Here is a 23280-nt window from a genome sequence, read left to right on the forward strand (position 1 = left end):
AAAGTTTATTCAAATTAAAATGTTTGCAGGGGGCTTACTGACACTGGCTTGATTATTTAACCACCATAATTATGGAGTGTCATTAACTCATCATACCAGGTGGTTTGGCAACCTCATTTGAGTGCCTGTGACTTAAAAGGTTAACCAACGCTGCACTGTGCATAACTTTCTATTAACACTGATGCCCTTTGCCTCTCATAAGACTGAGCAACACTTAGGGAAGTGGGTAGCCTTTGCTTCCCCCATCTAATGTAGGCTTACAGGTTATGTATTTTAATGGACAGTAGTCTGTTTACCTTTGAATACCTGAAAAAAGGACACTGTGGACCAGGTCCTTTTGGCACCTGTTGCTCACTTCAGCCTCGCCCTCATAAGGGTAGTAATCGCTATGTAAATACCTTTATAATTAAAACTAGAAGCCCACCCCAGCGTTGCCCGGGGCAGAAGGGGCCTGGGGGCAGCATTTCAGGCTTGCGTGCTCTCCCGCCCCGGCCCCCGCCCGCCTCAACATTTTCTGTTTCCCGGACAATGTTGTGGCGGGCGGGAGTGCATGCAAGCCTGAAATGCTGCCCCAGACCCTGAGCCTTACCGCAGTTGTTCCGGGCCAACCTCCTGCACCGGCTCCCTCCCGTCCCGTGTCCCAGAGCCTTACCTGAGCCGCCACTCCTCCCCGAGCTCCTTACTTCACCGCCGCTCCTCCTCATCATCACGTACTTTGCGGCCAGCGCTACTTTCAGGGCACTACTTTTTTTTAAGTTATATTTTTAAATTCTCGTTTTTTTTAAATTTTCTATAGCCTATGTCCATCTGCACACCCTGAGGATTACAACAATGTATTGGGTGTGTGGATTGGCGCTGTAGTTCCCGAGTTTACCTTGCCAAAAGGTTTGTGTTCTCTCTTTATAATAGTAGTATAGATATATAGATATAGATGTGCTCCCGTCTATTGTCATTAGCCTCTTGGAAGTGAAAGTAAATGCTATAAAAGTCCAGGTTGCTTTTACAAAAAAAGTGCATCTGAATAAACACAGTTAAGACAACCTTCTTGATCTATTGCCCTGTTTCGCCCACACCTGCATATATAGAGGACATAACGTCCAGAGGATACAGACATAATATTCTGCTGGCTTTGGGTAACTCAGTCACTTAGATAGCTTTGCCACTCCTGAATAATTGTAATTCATTGCTAATGTTAGAAATTTAAATTGTACAAATTGCTTGGGGGTCCCCGGATTCCAGTAGGGATTCAGTGGGGGGGTCCTCAGGAGTCAATGGTTTGGGAACCACTGCTCTAGATAACATCTTTGCCTCCCTGGTGTCAGGGATGTTTTTGGGGTCCTCGAGTAATAAGTGTTTTACTGACTTTGACGGTGGCCGCCGTCCGCTGGTCCCCCTCTGCATGCCACCGCAAAGTGGTTGGGGTGCCACACTTCAAACATGTCAGTCCTTGTGCCAGGCATTCTTCTTGCGGGTGTTCTTCTCTTCCGCAGTATCCACAGCACTATCCTTGTGAGCTCTTGCTTGGCCATCGTCTGCAGGTGCCTCTACTCTGGGTGCGAACTGCATTCGCTCTTTCCGTCTTGATCGCGACCGGTTTCTCCGACTGTTGGGTTATGGCGATGTCCATTGCTGTTGCCCTTGCTTCAGAGAGGTGGTGCGACCGGGCCATAATGAGGCTAAACTCAAGGCTGATTCCTGGTTGTCGCAGGATAAGATTTTGGAGGGTCTTGTTATGGCATACCTGGATTACTTGGGCTCTCGCCTCCTTGTTCTGGTAATTGTCTGTACATGTACTTGCCAGCTCTCGTAGACGCACATGGAACACGTCCATTGACCCTCCTGCCCTCTGGTGGGCTTGGCACAGCTTAAACCTTTCAGAATCTGGATTCAATTGGGGGTCGAAATGTGCGTTCAGGCCCTGACCGCTGCAGTGTAATCGTTGGGCGCCACAGTGTTTGGTAGGAGAGAAAATAGCTTGTATATCTCCTACCCTGCGAAATGCAACAGTAGGGACCTCTTGACTGCGCCGTCGGTCTCCCACATCGCTCTTAAGTAGTTTTCTAACCTGCTGATCCAAAGTGTCCATTTGGAAGATGCTGTGGCTAGGTCTATGAGCTCACTGAAAGCGGGCAGCGCATTGGTGTGGGAGTGCTGCGAAGTAGGTTCTATGTCTGGAGGCCCAGCTTGTTGAGCCGGTGGTGGGTTGTGTGGTGCTGCTTGTGATGCCTGGTCTGTCATCTTCATGCGTGCCCTTCGTGCTTCTTGCTTTGACTGACCTGCTGCTGCCCCAAAGTGATGGTGGTGCCTTGAGGTTGTTGGAAACTTCCTCCTCTTCACCTCTTCCTGTGTGACCCCTTGTGTAGGCTGGGAACTTGCTCTCCCCTCAATCTTCTGTGGGATGTGCCCTGGTAACACCTTCTGGGCTGGAGCACGGCGCAGTGGGGTTTTATATTTCGGGGTTTTATGTTCCATGGGGGTTACAGCAGGCCTTTTTGCCACATGCTCATGGGCCCTGGAAGCGCTGCACTCAGTGACGCTAGAAAACAGCAGGGGGCGACATGTGCAGGCGCGGGAAAAGCGGGCTCAAATTGGGCCTACACCAGGAGCTCACAGCTTTGCCTGGGCTACTGGAAGACGTGCAGGGCCAAGGTTGGGGGAGCAGGTGACACACTGTACCTGTATTCTTCAACTCTCCTTGGCGCAGCAGGAGCGCTTCGTCAAACATTGGGGCTCGACGCAGCGGCCAGAGGAGCATGGTATTTGGTCTCCGCAGCCGTTGGCAAAGCGCCCTTTTCATCCCGCTGGGCCATCGGGCAGGGAGCAGGTGCCAGACAGGTAGGGGCTTTATAGTGGTGCGTGTACGAAGGACACTCCCCCTCATCGCCAGTGTGATGCCACGTGGCAGGAGACCATTACGTTAGCGGCAGGGGGGAGCTAACATAGAACTCTGGCACTCAGCATATTTTTTTGGCCCGGAAGTCACCAGCGGCCTCCACCTGTTTATTTATGCTCTCTGACCACGCCTGGCCAGAGTGTGTTACACTGTGTGTACGCCCTTCCGGGCTAAGGGTCTATGATACATGTGTAGGCTATCTGGTTTAAGGTTTAAACCTATAATAACTGATACAACCCCACTGCCAACCACAAAGTAAGTGCCATTCAAAGAAAGGAAAAGATGAGTGAAAGAGTCATTTTTATTTTTTCCTGAAGGGGCCAATACAACTTTGTTATATAAGACAGCAACAAGAAAGACTGGGCTAACATTAAGCTGCTTGAGTTTTGTTGTTTAGGGATGCCACTAAAATATTGTCTCTTCTTCCTTCTGCTTTTTTCAGTTTTGTGGTCTTTGGTCTAAAGATGCAGTGTTTCGAAGCATGTTTTAGATCTTAGTTAGATATTTTAAAAACTGTAGAGAATCAGGAAATATCAAAATCATATTTGGTATTTTGTCTACATTTGATTTCACTGATAGGTAAAATGGCTGGTTTCATAAGAATCTTCCCCAATATGTACCATCACATTTACCCACAGATAGAGAATGGGTGAAATCCTTTGATACATCAGCCCCCTTTTCTAGCGAGTCAGTATTGATTGTAGCTGAATTGCCAAACACCCCAGGATTTAAACATTCAATGCAAGGTGAAGTGGCAGGTATGTGAAAAGAATGTTGTCACCAAGCATCTGAGATAGTGGTGAAAACATGACATGAGACGATGGTAAACATGGAACACAGTGTCACTTGGAATGCTGTTGGTAAAAGTTCCTACCAAGTTCAATAAAGATTGAAGTGATATTGTTTGTATTTGCAGTAATTCAGATGTGCAGATGAAAAAGTTGTATGATGACAATGATGAAAATCGCTACCTGAGCTGAAGTGCTTCTCTGTAAGAGGTCCTTGTCATCTGCTAGATGGTATGCTGAAAGCATCTGTTCGAGGCATACGGGCTGCAGATGGTACATTATGAATAGATCGCCATCTGGTGTTGGGCTCGGATGATTGCACTTGTTTTTCTCTTGGAGAAGTCTTTTGTAGTCACGAGGCTGGTGACTCCTGCCTTGGGTGATAGTGCGCATGGGCATCAGCTCCATCCTTAGATTGTTTTTTTCCGCCATCGGGTTCGGATGAGGATCGAAGCGCTCCGGATCGACTTCGAGAAAAAGTTGTATTTCGGCGCGTATTCCCTTTCCAATTCAACGGTATTGTTTATCGAGCGCAAGTTCATTCCCATTTCGACGAGTTTTGATGTCAACACTGAAGATTTCCAACTCTACGTCGACTGGACCGGGAGGCCTATTTCGAAGTAGTCCAGCCCGGAGTCCATGGAAAGGACTCCATTCAAGAAATGTCCAACATATGGTGCTTAATTCCCACACAAGGATCTACACGAGGTGTGCAACCTCTGTTACCTGACCACGAATCCAGGGATTGTGAAGCCTGCGCGGCTTTCTCCTCCAAGTCAATGATTAGAAACCGTCGAGCCCGAAGACACGAGATGTCGAGGATGGAGTCAGATGCAATCTCAGAACTGTTCGAGGTTGAACACTCCGAGGAGGAGGAAGAAGATGACTGGCCGGGGTCAGAAGCGGACGAGTCTGATGTTGAAGAAGTCACTCACGGTTTGATGAACGTCGACAACGTCCCTTTGCCAAAAAAACGACCCCGATTGGTGTCGACCCCGCCTTCGAGCCCGGTCAGACAACCGAAAAAAGTTTCCGACGCCCCTCCTTCTGGCTCGGTAACGAAACCGAAACACTGTCTCCCACCATGTCGGATCTAATAAACGGTTGACGTCGACACCGAAGCTCCATACCAAAGAGAGCTTGAAGTTGAAACATTCCATGTCTAAACCGAAACATGCTTCGACGTCGAAGACTCCCTCGATACCGTAAAAATCGGACTCAAGCAAACTCTTGGTGCCGAAAACACATAACACCGAGACACAGAAGCAAAAGCACCTATCGGGCCCAAAGGCTTCGGTACCGACACAGGAGCAAGAGACAGATCCAAAACAAAAGTATTTGTTCATTGATCCACAAACTGGCAAGGTGGGGCCAAAACCACCTGAAAAGAGGAAGACTCAACCGCTGGAGGGGAAAGCTCCTCCTCCTAAGAAGAGAACAATGGGGCCAAATACAACTCCTCCCCTTTCTCCACAGCCTATGGACGCACCCTCTTCTCCTCTTCCTCATACTAAGCCAGCTATCCCTCGACCTTTTACACCACGCCCATCTACACCTCAAACAGATGTAGAAAGTGACACAAGGGATGGGGACCTTCCTGGGGATGATAACAATACTATCCCAGAAGACAGACCCATGGGAAGATTATGATGCAGTGGCAGAAAATGATAATGCCCCTCACCTGTATCCCTCAAAACCCTCTCCCCCTGATGATAATTCGGGTTTTGCACAATTGATTAATAGGGCCTCAAAATACCACAAGGAATATTTACATAAGGTACCGCAGATAGAGCCTGCTGCACAAAAATCTTCAGGGACCCTACCAATGCTTAAGGGTCTCCTCACTCATACATCAGACATATTTAAAGATCCTGTGAGGGCTAGGGTGTTAAACCCAAGAATTGACAAAAAGTATAATGCAGCCCCAAAAGACCCAGTATTTATTAAGGGCCAAATACCTCTGGACTCGTTAGTAGTCTCAAATGCTCGTAAGAGGGCGAAATAACCAACAGGAGAAGCTCCTCCTCCTAACAGGAGTCCAAGTTAATAGATGCCTCTGGCAAGAGAGTTCGTTATGGAAACAGAGGTTCCTAGCTTATTTTGAATCATCACAATGAAGTATAGAACACAATAGGCTGCTATACGTGAAAAACTCCTTGGCCAGCCGGACAAGGATTTTATTTCTGAAACAATGTCAAATATGTTTACAATATTTTACACAAATAGAATGGCACAAGCCTGTGCTGTACTAAAGGAAAAGGAAAAAATAGAACAGAGTGAAAGGGGTGTTTTCAGGCAAGGAAAAGGAGCGAAACAGGGCATTGTAAGTCAATTAAAGAATAGTGACAGTGTCGCCTGGAATGGAACATACACAATTACAATTACAATCTGCTGTATGTATGCCCACTCATTGGTGTCGACGGACGTTTCGATCCCTATTGCTCAATTACATTACTGGGATCATCATCAGGACTTAAAATTAGATTAGCCTGAATGTAACATAGCCTCTGAATGAGAGGTTTTGGAGTTTTCACAAGAGAACAAACCGTTCGGAAGTTCTCAGGGTATTTCAGCATGTGCGCCGATAGCGCTAGAATTATTCTCATCTGTTTTGTCGGGCCATTAAATGCTGTGATTTGCATTTCTGTCGGAATCCATTAGGGATATGGAGGAAAGGTATCCTGTTTCTTTCTTTCAGATACGCCTGGTCTGGCGGGCTTAATGATGTAAGGAAAATTGTATATCAAGATGCTAGAGCAGGGCTCAATGGCCTTCCACTCGTGTCACGATCGATGTCGGAATGGGACGCAAGTCGGATTGGAGCTTGCGTGTGGACAGGATACTCGGTCTTGATGCCGGTCTCGAGACCGAGTATCCTGTCCACACGCAAGCTCCAATCCGACTTGCGTCCCATTCCGACATCGATGGTGACACTAGTGGAAGGCCATTGAGCCCTGCTCTAGCATCTTGATATACAATTTTCCTTAGGGTGCTGTGTTACTTCCTGGATCAGCAGCAGCCTCTCCTTGTTGTTCTTTCTCTTAGGGGACTTCCGCATGCTTCAGACACGTTGCTGTAAGATCACCGCCGTGCTGCTTGGCTCCTCGGGTGACCTTCAGAGGCATCTTTATTCCAGCTGCTTCTTGCCAGACCTCAAAGACTGATCGGCGAGCTCCTTCTAAAGAGCATTACACCAGCCGAAGAAACTGAATCGCCGCCCGGGAACCGGACATCGCTGAGCAGCGATGCGTGAGTACGCTCCATAGCATTTCTCACTAGCCACCGCTATGCACCTATAACATTAACAAGCCTGAATTAGTCACTGCTTTGGTGCCTCATGAGCTGCATCGGGTCCACAGAAAGTTTGGGGAGTTTATGGCCGTCAGTCAACTGTAAGCACTAACTCGGCCACCGAAGTGGCCCCCATCTTGCCTCTCACAAAACAACTAACTTATAGTGCATTGGCCGACTATTCCTTGCCAGCCACCACCAGACAGGTTTCTGACCTCATGGGTTGAGAGCCTTTGTGCTCCTTGAGGTCAGGAACGAAGCCTGCTCTAGCTGGAGATGCTTCATACCTCCCTCTGAAGGTGCAACAATACTGGTCAGTGAGCCTCGAAGGCGCTCACCTTCTGATGATTTTGGCAGCTCCAACTAGTGGAGATGCCCCACCCTTTCCAGGCCTCACTTTTGGTGGAAGGACAGGTGGAAAAATTAATAGGAAAAGTAGGGGTATCCACCCACCGCTTCGGGTAGACTACTGTATATTCTATGCAAAGCATGTGATCTACATCTCACATGCCTCAAACGGAACATGCTACTTACCCAGTATGCATCTGTTCTTGGCATGTAGAGCTGTAGAATCTCATGCGCCCACCCACCCCCTGGGTACCTGTAACTGCTGTAGTTCTCTGTTCTACTAAAGAGACTTACACATGGACATTTCTTTTTTAATACTACTACATTCTCTCACCCTCTGCGGAAAACAATCTGACGATGGAGTCGTGTCCATGCGCACTATCATCTAAGGGAGAAGTTCCCTACCTCGTGACTAGGGAAAATCTCTTCAAGAAAGACAAGTGCAAACATCCGAACTCAACACTCGATGGCGATCTTATGCAAAGCATAGATTCTACAGCTCTGCATGCCAAGAACAGATGCATACTAGGTAAGTAGCATTTTCGGTATGATGGACTTCATAAAAAGAGAACATGGAGGGTGTGGCCTAGTAAGGTATGGAGTAGGACATGTCTCACCATCTCTCTGGTCCCTAGTGGCTTCTCGGGTGCTATTCAGGGCACCTGGCTTTAGCCGTTTGCTGCAAATGGTGGTGGAGCATTAGTAAACCCTCTCTGCTTCCTGGGTGTCCAGGGCTTTTTGCTCTGCTGCAGCATCCCCAGCGACCTGGAAACCTGCTGGGGTCTACCTAACACGTTGCCTCCGTCTTGGATCGAGTCACACCGCGGTCTATAGCTACCGCAGTAAACTCCAGCGACTACCTTGCAGGAGCGTAGAAGGCGAAATAGGAAACAGGGAGGCCCCCAGGTGGGGGAGGCTAGAAGCTGTGGCTCCTGCATCATGCTTCTCAACCATGGCCCTCCCGTGAGCATTGCCTGAGTAACCTGCACCAGCCCTGCCGCCAACCAGCACCCATGAGGAGAGGCGCGGCCTGCGGTGGCAGCAGCCTGGTGCGCCGACAGCTGAACTGTGAACTGCACCCTGGGTCGGGGGCTGGTGAGTCTCGCCCATGGGGAGTGCAGCCTGGTCAAGGCCCTGGAACACTTTAAGCAACTGCTGCATTGAGCACTGCGGATCTAAACCAAGACCCCTCCTGCTCACAACACCAGCGCATGTGGCAGGCGGTGCAAGCTGGAGTGGCCCTAGCGCACCAGCGGCGTACAAGCTCCTTGTGCTCACTGTGCACCTTTGGGGTGTTAGGCCTGGCACCCAGTGGCATCTATAACACTGCAGACCTGTAGCCCAGCCCTCCTTTGTGCTTTGTCTTCGACGGAGGGCCGCAACTACCACCCTTTAGGTGAACACCCCGTGAGACCTCGGCTGCATTGAGACTTCGGGTGGGGAAGCTGGGTGCCCTGCTTCCAGTGGCCTACTATAGAGCTGATGCACTTCCACAAGCCCCTCCAGCCTATCTCAGGCATATCCCGGACGTACAGCAATCTTTCCTATGGTGAATGTGAGCTTACTGAGGAGCTCTGACTGCTGCTGGGGTGACTCGACTCTCGCTCCTTGACTGCTGCATTTCAAAGACTCTGGGTGCCAACGCCGCTCTAGGCCCCAATAGCCCTGGCACCTGCGCTAGAGAAGCTCTTTCTTTTGTGTGCTTGAAGTGGCCCCCCTACTATTCAGCATTTGAGGGAGGCCTCAAGAAATTGCGCATTTACACCCATGCCTCCCGGACGCCTGCTTACTTTTGACTGTCTGCCAGAGGGTGGGTGTACTGCATAACCCTGTAGTGCAACTGCAGACACCTTCTCTCCAGAAGTTGGACATGTTGATCTCCCTACCAAGTCGCTTTACACTGCCTTCTTGGCCCCATAGTGGCCAGAAAAAAAGGTTTTCCCTTAAACTACTTGACCTAAGCATTTGTGCCTCCCATTTAGCCCAATACATACCACAAACTACTTCATGACTTCACACCGGCAGAGGTTCACAAGTATCTCACCTCTCTCCTATCATCACTCATCAGGGTTTGCTGCCTATACGGGGAGCGAGCGCCGACAGGTGGCTCGGATCCTGCTTTTGATTGAAGGGCGCGCTGTTCGCAAGGCACAGAGGCTGTAGTCTCTACCCCTTGAGGGCCACGAGCTCAGCCACATGTGGGCCCCAGTTTTGAGCCCTGACTTCCAGTGTTGAGCCTGTGTTGGCTTGCACAACCTGACCCCTTGTTGGGCCTTCACCCCTAGTGTCTGCCTTCCTGACACAGACTTAGACTCTCTTGCGTCCATGATTTATCCTAGCTCCCGAACTCTGCCCTGGTGGGGTACGTCCACCTTCTCCGTGCCTGCTGTTCCGACTGAGCTACATTGAAGGACTTGTCGTATCCTCAGACAACTGGCTGACCCCTTGGCCTGTGAAGAGTTGAGGCGCTACACAAATCTGATTTTTTCGTACCTGACCAACACTCTCAGCAACTATGCTGCACCCTAAATCTGCAAAGAACAACTCAGTGACCTCCCTATGGTACAATCCTTCGGCGTGCTGTGAGATTTTTGGACCCCTCCCAAACACTAGTAATGGGAAGACGTGCCCTCTGTTCCTATCTCACAGGATTATATGGACCATTTTTTGCAAGAAATTCGCCCCAAGATGGGATTGCTCAAAGTGGACTTAAAAACTTGTTTTTATGACATCAAGATAGAGATCTCAGAGATGGAGGGGTGCTTGGATGATTTAGAACACACTGTGGATGCCGGGTCCGAAGATCAGGAGATGATGTGATGGCACCTAACAGCGCATGACAACCAACAAATTGAGCTCCAAAGCAAGCAGGAGGACTTGGAAAACAGAAACTGCGAAAACAATATATGGATCAGAGAGGTGTCCAAGAGTGCTGAGGACAGTGACATTATGGCTTTTGCGACCGACTGAATTCCTTCAAACTATTAGAGGTGATTACTCCTCCCTCAATGCTGTAGAGGTGTGGGACCATAGGGGACTGGGAAGACGCCCCGCCTAAATTTACTGTGCTTGACATGGAACTATGCCTGATGGTCAGCCCCTCATGATTCGCACTTCAGGAGGTTATTTTATATGTTATAGAGAGATTTATACCGCGCACTAATACTCTGGAGTGTCCTGGCATGTAAATGGGCTGTGGCCTGCGTGAGCAGAAATAATTAAGGCAGCTGTTTAGACAGGAAAGTTTTGAGAATTTTTTTAAAGATGCAAAAATGTTGAGTATGCTGGAGGTCAGCCGGAAGAGCATTCCACATCCCAGCTGCCTTAACCGCTAAGGACTGACCACCAATCCGCGACTGATGGAACCTAGGGACCACCAGCCGACGTTGAAAAGAACGCAAAGGTCACCTAGGCAAATAGAACGCGAACCGCGTTCTGATGTAAACCGGGCCACAGCCATGGAGTGCTTTATGAATCATGGTCAATGCTTTAAAATGCACGCGTGGGCCACGGGGAGCCAGTGAACGTCCCTTAACTGCTGCCGGACGATGGAACGCCTCGAGATATTGAACAGTAGTCTGGCCACTGTGTTCTGTATAACTGGAAGTTTCCTTAAGAGATAGCCCGGTATACGAATTTAAAAAGCATTAGCATAATCTAGGCGGGAAAGAATAAGCGCCCGGGCAACCATTTCCCTAGCAGTGCGCAGCAGCAAAGGAAAAAAACACCTCTGGTCTTTAAGAGAGCCAAAGCAGACTCCTGTGAGTTTTTTGATATGGTCGTGGAAACAAAGATCTTACCCAAACCATATTTCTAGATTCTTAGCAGGCCCTCCCTCAGACTTGGGGCGCGGAAAGTCGGGGGGCTAGTCTCTCTGAAGGCAGGAGGAAACTGGCCATAAAGGAGCACCTCGGACTTGCCTTCATTACATTTGAGTCTAGCGTGAGCCAGCCAAGAGAATACCGATGAGAGGCACTTATGAGCAATGTCAGTTTGGAGATCAGAGTCCTTCCAAGTAAATATGAGCTGAGTATCATCGGCGTAGGCCATTATTTTCGCGCCCAGCTCATCAGCCAGGAAATTCAGAGGTGTCAAATATTGAAGAGCAGGGGGCTAAGAGTAGACCCCTGTGGGACCCCCGTGGACAGTTTTCTTACTTATGATGAAAAAGGTGGCATCCACACCTGCTGGGTACGGCCTTCGAGAAAGGATTCAACCCAGTCCCAAGCCAGGCCTGTGATGCCGATAGCTGACAGTCAGGCGAGGAGTTGCTGGTGGGGTACCGTATCGAAGGCGGCAGAGAGGTCTAATAAAATCAGAGCCGCCCTGCCGCCCGCGTCCAGACACTCTCTAATAGCCTCAGTTATCTCAACCAGCGCTGTCTCAGTACTATAGGATGCCCTAAACCCTGATTGAGCAGCGTGAAGAGCACCCGAGGACTCAACAAATTCCTCCAGTTGCCTACACACCACCTTTTCGCAGACCTTAGCCAAGGCCGGTAAAAGAGAAATGGGGCGGTAGTTAGAAGAGATCGAAGGATCAGCAGAAGGCTTCTTAAGGAGAGGGAGGAGTTTGGCTTGCTTCCATTGCTGGGGAACGGTGCCTGACTGAAGCGAGCTGTTGATAGCTGCAGCCTCAAAATGTACTGCTTAGGCCACACCGTGCAGGACTCTAGCCGGACAGGGGTCCGAGGGGGATCCTGATTTCAAGGATTTAGAGAAAGGCTAAAACATCTGCCCCTCTGCAGGCCTGAACTGAGTAAGAAGCTGGCTAGGTGCTCTGGAGCAAGCAAGAGAAGGAAAAAGAAGAGTCCTCTGCTCTCGGGATGCAGTCCCTAGGCTATCTTGGATCTTTTGGATCTTATTAATCAAAAAGGTAGAAAGATCTTCACACCATTATGATGAGATGGTAAGGCTCGTTGGTTCTGCGCAAGGGGACAGAAAGCTCCGAACAATGGAAAAAATGCCTTTGCTGTTATCATTAGCTTTGGCAATTCTCTCTGCATAAAAATTGCCTTTAGCTTTCTTAATGGCTGCATAGTAATCCGGCTGGGCGGCGCGGAGTGCCACCTTGGCTAGAGGGCAATACCCACGTCGCCAGCGCCGCTCTAACTTTTTACACCCTAGCTTAAGTTCTTTGAGGGAATCCGTGAACCAAGGTTTGGAGGGGGTACTGCGTGGTTTACATCTGCGGACGGGCTTGCCTTTGGCACGCCAGCGGCGCGCCCGCTGCGCGCACAGGAACACATTTGCAATTTATGGCGTGCTCCCACGACCGGCTAGACTTCTAACTTCGGTCCAACCGCGCTTTGGGACACACTAAAGATGGCGCCCTGCCCTCCACACAATCGGCACGAACAGCCGCGGTGGAAAGAGGCAGGGGAGACCACAGAAGGAAGTGTAAGGTAAAATAAAGTTATTTTTAAAAAATAGAGCTCAATGCAGTGCAAAACAGCAAGTGAATAAAAAGAACCAGCACCTACATCGTAGTCATGCAGGAGCTGCCAGCATAATGCCAAATTCAATAAAAAGTAGCACAGTGAAAGATAATGTCCACACGCTGCCACAGTACCCACAGCGGGATATCAGGTCCTGCCACCACCTGATCTTACCGCCGCGAGCCCTGAGCAGTCAGCCGTTTAATGGCGTGCTCCCACGACCAGCTAGACCGCTAACTTCAGTCAAACCGCGCTTCGGGACACACTAAAGATGGCGCCCTGCCCTCCACACAATCGGCACGAACAGCCGCGGTGGACGGGGCAGGGGAGACCACAGAAGGAAGTGTAAGTTAAAATAGTTATTTTTTAAAAATCGAGCTCAATGCAGTGCAAAACACCAAGTGAATAAAAAGAACCAGCACCTACATTGTAGTCGTGCAGGAGCTGCCAGCATAATGCCAAATTCAATAATAAGCAGCACAGTGAAAGAAAATGCCCACACGCTGCCACAGTACCCACAGCGGGTTATCAGGTCCTGCCACCACTTGATCTTACTGCCTCCAGCTGGACATTGGCATGTTGGTGCTGGTCTCCTTGGGACACGCATGAAAATGTTTGGCCCTTTGGTCCGTCTTTTTTGTTAGGTTACCCTGGTTTCTTCTATTCAGGTCACCTCACATCAGTGAATGCTGCAACAACCCTCACCGGGTACTCTGGACACCTTCTTGGCTTTGGTGGGTGCCATATTCTGTGCCTACCTCTTTTGTTAGTCCTTTTGAATTCCCTGTCCTATGGGATCTGCCCACTATCTCTTCTTGTTGAGCCACCCTGGGAGGGCTGGGTGGTACGCATTCCCCTTCTCTTCCTTGGGTTCTTTCTCCTCAGTGTTGCCATTGCTCTACCAGTGCACTGCTACCACGTACCCCTCTGACTCATGGCACTAGCAGGGGACCCTAGATTGTTCTCCCTCAATGTATAGGGCACCAACTCTCCAAATAAGTGTAGACAGATTTGGAGGTACATACTACTACATGGACCAGATGTTGTCCTCTTGCAGGAGACTCATCTTCTGGTGGCAGACAAATATTGCATGGTCCATCCAAAATACCCAAATCCTACTGGGCATACGCTAACACTAAGACTCTTGTGGTGGATATTCTTTGCAAGGCAGGCTACAGTTCCTCTATCGCTCAGGTTGAAAGAGACGGCAAGGGCCGATTCTTGACATTGCACATATACCAGGGTCAGCAGAAAATCATGCTTAACATCTATGCCCTAAACACCGTGCAATACTCCTATTTTTGCCACATTCTGCAAAACCCTGTTATTGGCCTCTACTTTGCTGCTTAGTTCGTTGTTGCCTAACTGGGAGGGATGCACCATTTACAGCACATCACAAATCTGACTCTGCACTTCTCTTTACCACGGAAGACTGACTTGTAGTTGATATCTTTATTTTAACTGTTTTATGTTCTCTTCATTATATACTGCGACATGCTGCCCGAAGGATGACCTTGTATTGATTTCTTGGCCACTAATTCTGTAAAACCTTGGCTGGCTCTAACCTGGTGCTTGGCCCCTGCACCATGTACCTCCTGATCTCCTGTCACTCTAGCATGTATATGGAGGCTTTGTCGCACTTCGTTTTGTGACCTTGAAATTTCAATAAAGAGATTTTGGGTAAAAACAAAATAGAGAACGTAAATTCATCCATGACAAGGGAAAAGATATAGCTAAAGATGCAACAAGCAATACGTTTTACTCAGCAAAAGCTATCCTATGGAGAATATAGGAGGGTAGAAAGTAGGACATAAGGATGAAAGTCTTCAGATGTAGAAGCATGAAGGAGCAATGAGTATCAGCATAGGAATCCACTTGGGGAGGCAGACCTATACAATGGAGAAGGAGAATATATTAATACAGGCAAATAATTACTACAAGATAACAAACGAAAGGATAGTTTACAAAAACATTAGCAGCGCAAAACAGTTAACATCAATAGGTGGAAGACAGTTCACAGATTACTATTTCTTCTGATCTTCATGTCTTCTCTTTTACGAAGCTTATTCAACTCTTTAAGCTTTCGGCGATCTTCAAAGGTAACGGTTTTATTTCTGTAAGAAATCTAGAAGAAGCAGGGGTGGAAGGGTCATCCCTAGCATTCATGTCTTTAAGCAAGTACACAAAGTAAGACGTTCCTTCCTTCCATTGGTACTGGTTCTGTAAACGGCCGGAGAAAGAAAAACTCTTTATGCTGATCTTTGCAGTTGTTTTGTAACTTTTGCTACAGTCAAGATATGTACACTTTAAGAACATTTTTATACCTGTATGTTTAAAGGATGATAAAAAATGGTTTAAGACCAATACGATGAGCTCTGTGTAAATGTGTTAAGCAAACCTTGGCAATAATATAGGATTAATGATTTTCTGCAGGAAAGAAATCATAACTGTTCCCACCTTATACTATTTAACCTCAGATTGTTGCTCCTATTTCTGTTTTTCAACACCTCTTCATTAGATGTAACAAGTCAACTTCTTTAAATATGAAAAAAACTTTTATCAGCAACTTCTTTTCCCTCACTAACGCTTTGTTCTATATCATGTTTGATTAGGTTAATGACATACCTAGTGATTAAGCCCCATTCCTCTTGTGTTAGGACGAGCGTTGTTGTTTATAGTCAGGCTTGATGGAACCTGGCTATCAAGGCATTCACGTTTAAAAAAAGAATATGGCAGGGCTTTTGAATAAAATGCGAATGTTCTTTGAGTCGACTTTCACATGCATCTTTAGAAGCAGCAGCTGATATAAATAGCCATTTCAGGCAGACAAGGAATCCTGTTGCACGGACATCAATTGCCTGCTTGGCCTACAAAACTGAAAATGGTATTCCCTAGTATGAGTATTTTGAAATATTTAAACCTGCCTTTGATGTGACAAAAGTCATTGGGAATGGCTGTGCCATCCATAAATCTAAAATCTCTTCTGCCTGTAAGTTTTGTGCTAGAGAGTAACAAAAAGTATTGTTAAGCATATGATACGTTTGCCTCTCATCCCAGGATTTTTTTTAACTTCCAGACCTGTCTCTTCGGTAAAATATCATTGTCATTCGATGTTGAATAGCTTCACATCCATGTCTTCAGCTGATCAAAACTGTAATTGTTTTTTAGATTAGAGGCTCATTAAGATGTTAATTTGACTTTTTTGTTTCTTATTAAAAGAAATGCGAGCGCCTCCTGCTTTACCTTTACTGCCATGAGTTAAGCATTGAATTCCAGGAACCAGTCCCAGCTTCGGTAAGTGTTTTTCCCCTGCCTAATTTGATTCCAAGCATAACACACAGGTTTATTCATCATGAATAAGTTAATAGTAACCCTTTTTTTCGAACTCTTGGTCTTTGAATATATGTTGTAGAGTATTTGTATTTGTCACCAGAAAGTTAATATGCAATTTACAGATTTAAAACTATGTTGCAGATTAACATTCTTGGAAAGTATTACCTTAAGGAAAAATTAACATCCTGACCAAGAGCACATGGGCCCTTCGAACTCCTCACCAATTAAAGCAAGATGTTTTGGCTCCTATCTATTACTTGATGACCTCCCACTTGCTATTTTAGTAGTGCAGTGTTGCTCCCTCCCTCAAGTTGCTATTTGAGAAAGGTGACTATTTAGATGTAGTGCTGGAAATTGCTCATTAGGTTAAAAGCAACTTTAAAACGGTGTACTTCATGCATAATAGGTACAGTTCTGAACTTTTAAAACGGGTCGTAGTTAATAAGCAGGTGCTTACAACATCTTAAATGTGTTTCTGGCAACAGAGGCTGCTGCCCCTGCATCACTATACTGTGCATGCAAACCACTTCAGCTGGCATAACCACCAGCTGCATAAAAACATACCATCATAAGTAGGCATGAACGTGGAAATGGGCTTAAAGTTGTATCCACATCCTGGCAATACTTCCTTCACAGCACGCTTAATCTGCTTCGGATTCACCCATAATTTCTCATGAACATTGACAATTTGAGTTCTAAGTCTGTGTACTATATGTGAGAAGCAACTTCTTGAAGTGTGTATGGCCAAGCATGGAAAATATCACAATACACAAATATGAAAATTAGACTAATCGGGGATTGGAGGGGTTCAACCACAAAATTAATTTTTGTTTCAGAGATTAATTTTATTAAACATTCACTTATTTTTCCGCAAAAGTTTACAAAAATTTGGTAAGTGATTCTCATTCTAGCTATCTGGAACTTATGTTCATATGCTTGTATAGATTCCCTCCACCATTCCTAACCCCTTCCATGCTCATGACGAGCTCTGCTCGTCATGAGGCACAGTTGAGCTGTGCTGATGACGAGCTGAGCTCGTCATGACACCAGCAAAATGGCAATTTCCAGCACAGGAGAAAAATAACCACAGCAGCGATGTGGTTAATATGCGGGCGGATCTCTGATTTCCATTTTTTTGCAGTCATCAGCCTGATGACGGTTAATGCATTTAAAAGTTGTATATGTTAATTTCTTTCATATCAAGGTCCAGAATTCATTAAGACTGAAACAGATAACAAATGTATTTGGTCTGCCCCCTCGGCTTAATGTGAGCATTGGTAGGCGGTTTTATACATTCTACATAGTTTATTTGGGGGGAGGGTGGTAAAAGTCAAATAGAGTACAATACACTTGGCCCGAAGTCGGGTAGCCTTAATATTAAGAATATTGGCCAGCTCTTGTTCTGTAGTTATCTTCCATCGAATGGCTGACCATTTACTTGTAACACAGAAAGTTAGAAAGGGTCCTAGGGGAAAATATATTTAAAGACCACAAACGCCAGTCTACACCCCCAGTAAACGTTTAGCAAAACTACAAAAGGCTGGTGGTGGTCTAAATTGAAAAACAAAGACTGAGCAAGAGAACAGAAGCACAAGCCTTAGAGTCCGAAACCCTTTGTGTGTGTGTGTGTGTGTGTGTGTGTGTGTGTGTGTGTGTGTGTGTGAAAGGAAATGAATCCCATTAGCCCACCCATATGGCGGAGCCTCATCATCTGGGATTATGAAAGGTCAAGGTCTAGATAAGGAGACACACCTGATGATATTGTTTGTATTTCTCCAATTCTCCTAGACCTCCAGTGATGGATCCGACCCAAGGTGTTGTATGTGGGTATGATGGTGTGTGAAAATTAAATTGCAGTGAAGAAAGTGTGAACAAAAAACAAGAGTGGCTAATTGAAATTGGCTACCATGATATGAGGGAAACTTTAATTGGAATACATCATGGTGTCAAGATTAAAAGAAAGTGTATGACAGTCTGAAAAAATGACTGTCCAACCAGAATGGTATAGTGGTCAACATGTTTCTGCCATGCAGGGGCGGCTCCCCTGCCAGGCTTTCATCAGGACCTTGGAAGATACACTACTGCAATAACGTACAAAAATTATAAGTACATTTTGTTACCAAATAATACCGGATACTGTACCGTCCGAGAGATACTTTCTGCGTCGGTGTAGCCAGAATTTCTAAAGGATTCTTTCCTAAAAAATTCAAAACACACTGGTATTGCTATATAATAACTATATCTGACGCATCCCAAATATGCTTACTGTTCAAAAACATATTGATTTGCTTCTAAGTCTAGCTTCGAAAGAGATAAGAGAAAAACATTTTTGTAAATGTTAATTTACTCACCCAAATATTCTTGGGAGTAAACCTCACATCTCCTGGCCACTGCTTAGGAAATGGAGGCCGGCTCTGTGATAATGGAAAATAATAGTTTACCAATATGCGGGTTATCCCGTCAAAGTGAAACCCAGACAGGTAAATATCCATTACATGTGCTCATCAGGATGCACTCAAAAAACCTTAGTTTTTAGTCACTTAAAAATGGAGAAAGCTGAAACCCCAACGGGCTGTCACTATACGTGGAACAAGATGTAATAAAAGAATAGCACAAAGATGTAGTGTTTCCAAATGGCAGCTATTGTTCATATCGATAAATATCAAAGATGTATGACCCAAACCAGCGATGACTGGAACATAGAAATGCCAGAATAGTTCTAACTTTTGTTCTCCCTTGACATCGCATGTGTTTGGATTTAGTCTTATAGAGAGGTCAAGCATCGATTCTTGTACAAGGACCTTCCTAAGTCAAGATAGCAACATAATGTGCAGACGATCGAAGCAACGAGACGCCCTGCCACTCCTTACCTGTCCGTCGGTACCTCTGGCCTCGTCCTAAGCCAAGGGGGGAGATACCGTTTTGACGGTACTAGGATGTTAATAAGCAGTCTTGTAGCCAATCAAAACTTCGCCGCCGAACATGCGGCCAGCGGACCTGTTTAAAAACCGCTAAAGAAACGGCCGTTTCGTAAGGAACTGCTAGATTGGTGTAGCCCACCGAAGAGAACTGCTGATTGGCCCTTCTATGGGCAATGGTTACCATGTCTCAAGTCATGTACATGGCAACAAACCCGTAGAGTTTGTACGAGATGCTGGCGTTAACTGTTGGTAATATGTCAGCACTTCGACCTGATCGATGACAAAGTGGTTCTAAAATAAAACCGCCTCTATTGTTTGTCAAATCTTCGGCTATCACAATAAATGTGTGAACAGACAGCAGTGCGAATCTTGCAACTGCATGTCGGAAAATGCTGCGGCTCCATGGGTTAATTAAAGTAATAGGTCGGCTCATTTTAAACCGGGAGCTGAATATATGACGACATCCCGTGGGTATCTATATAATAACTACCCCCTTATGTCACCAGTTTTAAGTGCTCCTATTTGGTGAATCATTTCCCATGGATTGGGATACCTTTCCGTCTATTATGGTTGCATTCAATGTAATTTTTTCTCCAACAATTTTTCCTCTAACACCTTTTCCTCTAAAACTGCCAGTTCCTGTGGGGTGCCTTGCCATGGAGATACCACACATATGCTGATGGTCTCCATGGTACCTGGAAAACAGTTTGTTCCTCTTCATTCCGCTATCAACATAGAGGTAGTTCCAATTTTTTTATCTTTATTACTTATAAGGAGACTCACATACATAGGTGGTCGGGCCAACCTTGGTGGGTTCATCCCTGACACCAAACCACTCTCCAAAAAAATTTCCCGACATGCTTTTGCAAAATTGGCACTGTTGTCCGATCACGCATTTATTATTATAGCCGTAGATTTGACAAATGATAGAGGCGGTTTTATTTAGAACCAGTTTGTCACCGATCGGTTCTTTGTGATTGTTGTGCTAACTTATTACCATCAGTTAACGCCATCAACTCGCACAACTCTACGGGCTTGTTGCCGTTCACACGATGTAGACATGGTTTTATTGGCCATGGTAGAGCCAATCAGCAGCTTCTTTCTGTGGGCTGCACCAATCTGACAACTCCTTATGAAACGGCTGTTTCTATAGCCAGTGGTTTATTCAGCTCCCGGTTTAAAATGAGCCGACCTATTACTTTAATTAACCCATGGAGCCGCGGCATTTTCCGACATGCAGTTGCAAGATTCGCACTGCTGTCTTATCACGCATTTATTGTGATAGCCGAAGATTTGACAAACGATAGAGGCGGTTTTATTTTAGAACCACTTTGTCATCGATCGGTTCGAAGTGCTTGTTGTGCTGACATATTACCAACAGTTAACGCCAGTATCTCGTACAAACTCTACGGGTTTGTTGTCATGTACATGACTTGAGACATGGTAATCATTGGCCATAGAAGGGCCCCTGCATGGCAGAATCATGTTGACCACTATACCATTCTGGTTGGACAGTCATTTTTTCAGACTGTCATACACTTTCTCTTAATCTTGACACCATGATGTATTCCTATTAAAGTTTCCCTCATATCATGGTTGCCAATTTTAATTAGCCACTCTTGTTTTTTGTTCACACTTTCTTCACTGCAATTTAATTTTCTCACACCATCATACCCACATACAACATCTTGGGTCGGATCCATCACTGGAGATCTTGGAGAATTTGAGAAATACACACAATATCATCAGGTGTGTCTCCTTATCTAGACCTTGACCTTTCATAATCCCAGATGATGAGGCTCCGCCATATGGGTGGACTGATGGAATTCATTTCCTTTCACACACACACAAAGGGTTTCGGACACTAAGGCTTGTGCTTCTGTTCTCTTGCTCAGTCTTTGTTTTTCAAATAAGACCACCACCAGCCTTTTGTAGTTTGATCATTTACTTGCCCATATTGCTAGATCGTCCCTAAGATGATGCATTAGACTAGAGAATCTATTGGAAATAGTGGACCTGTTAGGACAGGAGCAGGCAGGGCTTGGCGCAAAGTCCACAGCTTGTCCACAGTTGTTTCCTTCAGCTTTGTCCTCCTCCTTTGGTCAGTTGGGTGGGGCAGGGTGGCAGGCATGGATTCCAATAAAAATTCAGAGGGGTTTTCCCTGGTTCCAGTAATGATTAAGTGGGGGTCCACAGAAGTCAAAAGTTAGCAAACCACTGCCCTATATGACCACTTCCTGTGGGTAGTGGGCATAACCCTGTCCCAGAGTTTCCAAAATCCACCAAAAGCAAGATGGTGGGATACTTATTTCGTGGAACAAATCAGGCAGCCCACCCTAGAGGTGTGACTAGCCTGGTGGTGTAACACTCCCTACTTTCATAGCTAATGTCCCACCCGTCCTGTTACCAAATGGGCTTCAGCGCAGGCGTTGCCATCTCTCAGGTCTGGGGAAGCTGGCTTCTCATATCAAAGGCAACAAGGAAAAGTGGGAAACCCAATAAATCCTTACAGACTTGGGTAGTGTATATATGAACAGGTAATAGTGCCTACAAGGAATTTCTTTTAATGCACTCAGTTCAACATTCAATATGCAAAACAATGGTTGCAAGCTTCGTCTAGTAGCTTACATTTGATTATTCAAAAATGTAATTTGCTAATTTATATCAGAATAAGTCTGCTACAAATACTCTTTAAAAGGGGTTTTCATTTTTCAAAATACAAAATTTATAATGAAAAAAAAATGTTTTACAGGGTACAAAAAACTATTACAAATATAGATATAAAACAGCACACAGTAACTGAGGTTTACAAATGATTTCTTACAAACACTGTATGGTCACTACTGTGGGCATCTGTTGCAAACAATGTGTAGAAGGAAAATGAAACTGATAAAGATAGAAAACAATTCCTTAAGGAAGGTAGATCACAGAGGATTTAGATGTAGTTGTCGACGTTTCGGTCTATATGGTGTAATCCTCTGTTAGATCATCTTCAGGACAATGAATTTGAATGTTGAATGACCCTTAAAAACATTTGGGAGTGATGAAAAATTGTGATCAGGTCCTTTTTATTGTTAAAAACTTTCTGCTCTCCGACATCGGAAAGTGGTTACTCAAAAGCTAATGTTATTTAAAGTAGTTCCATGCAAATTATGTCGAGATGAGAGCTGCGTAGATCAATCCTCATGGATTTGCTTTGTCATAGGCTAGCAGACGTCTAGCGAAAAGTACAGGGCCTCTAAGGGTGGCACAATAAGTGCTGCCATGCCTACAACCCACTGCCCTGGCATAGATGCACTATACGCATGGTGAGGTTAGACATTGTAAGTGCAGTGCTGCCATTAAGAGTATATGGTGCTGCGACTTTGTCATTACAAACTCCACAGTACCATAATGGCTGCACTGAAAACTGGGAAGTTTCATATCAAACTTCTCAGCACATTAAACGTGCCAGTGTGGGATTTAATGAAAAATGCACTTAGAGGGCTTCTTAGAGATGCTCCCTGAAAAACGACCAGCTTCTGGTGGTTTCACTGACTGGTGCACACCAGCCTGCCACCACGAGACATGTTTCTGGACCCCTGGGGTGGGAGCCTTCGCTCCCAGAGCCCACAAAAAAAACGCTTTCCTGGTTGGAAATAGTCACACCTCCCCCATGCCAGGAAGAGCCATCTGTGGCAGGGGATCTTCAAAGGCCTTGCAGCCTTTCTAGTGCGACCGCCCCCCAACCTCCCTTGCTATCAGGAGCAGGCCCCCTTCCTGTCTCCCCTACTGTTTGGCAGGAAGACCGGTGGGAAAAATTATCCAGTCCAGAAGGTGTACCCACCTCTGCCAACCCACCCCTTAGGTGGGGAAGGTGAGGTGAAGCCCACTCTATAGTGCCCACCATCTTGCAGATGGCAGGCACTCTCGAATTAGGGATTCTGCTCACTTCTCCACGTGGGGGGAGCACACCAAGGGTGTAGTCACCCTAAGGTCAGTAGCCCATTGGATACAGACCCAGAGACCCGTAAAACGCCCCCTAAATACAGCATTTAGGGGCAGCTCTGAACAAAGAAATCAGACAAGAAACCAGAAGAAGAAGAAAAGAAGGACCAAACAGCCGTGGCGCAGCTAACAGGAGGAGGATGCCCGCTGACTTGGCCCCAGCCCTACCGGCCTGTCCCCGCCTCAAACCTTCAGAAGCTATATTCCTCTGTGTCCTGCAGCCTTAAGAACCCAGAGGAACTGCCCTGCCTTCAGAAGAAAAGACTTTCCTGTGAACACTGG

The 23280-nt window shown here is 46.2% G+C and overlaps 1 protein-coding gene across 3 annotated transcripts in view; it reads left to right on the top strand.

The window, feature by feature from the left end:
* TRIM33 (tripartite motif containing 33) overlaps nucleotides 1-23280 on the top strand; it is a 418511-nt gene that overhangs the window by 276912 nt on the left and 118319 nt on the right. For all 3 annotated transcript variants that reach the window (XM_086923290.1, XM_086923291.1, XM_086923292.1), the window contains one exon: nucleotides 15977-16051. In XM_086923290.1, coding sequence (XP_086779416.1) covers nucleotides 15977-16051 — 75 coding nt within the window. The remainder of the gene's footprint in view (nucleotides 1-15976; nucleotides 16052-23280) is intronic.

Source organism: Lissotriton vulgaris, chromosome 5, assembly GCF_964263255.1.
Source record: "Lissotriton vulgaris chromosome 5, aLisVul1.2, whole genome shotgun sequence".
Classification (NCBI taxonomy): domain Eukaryota; kingdom Metazoa; phylum Chordata; class Amphibia; order Caudata; family Salamandridae; genus Lissotriton; species Lissotriton vulgaris.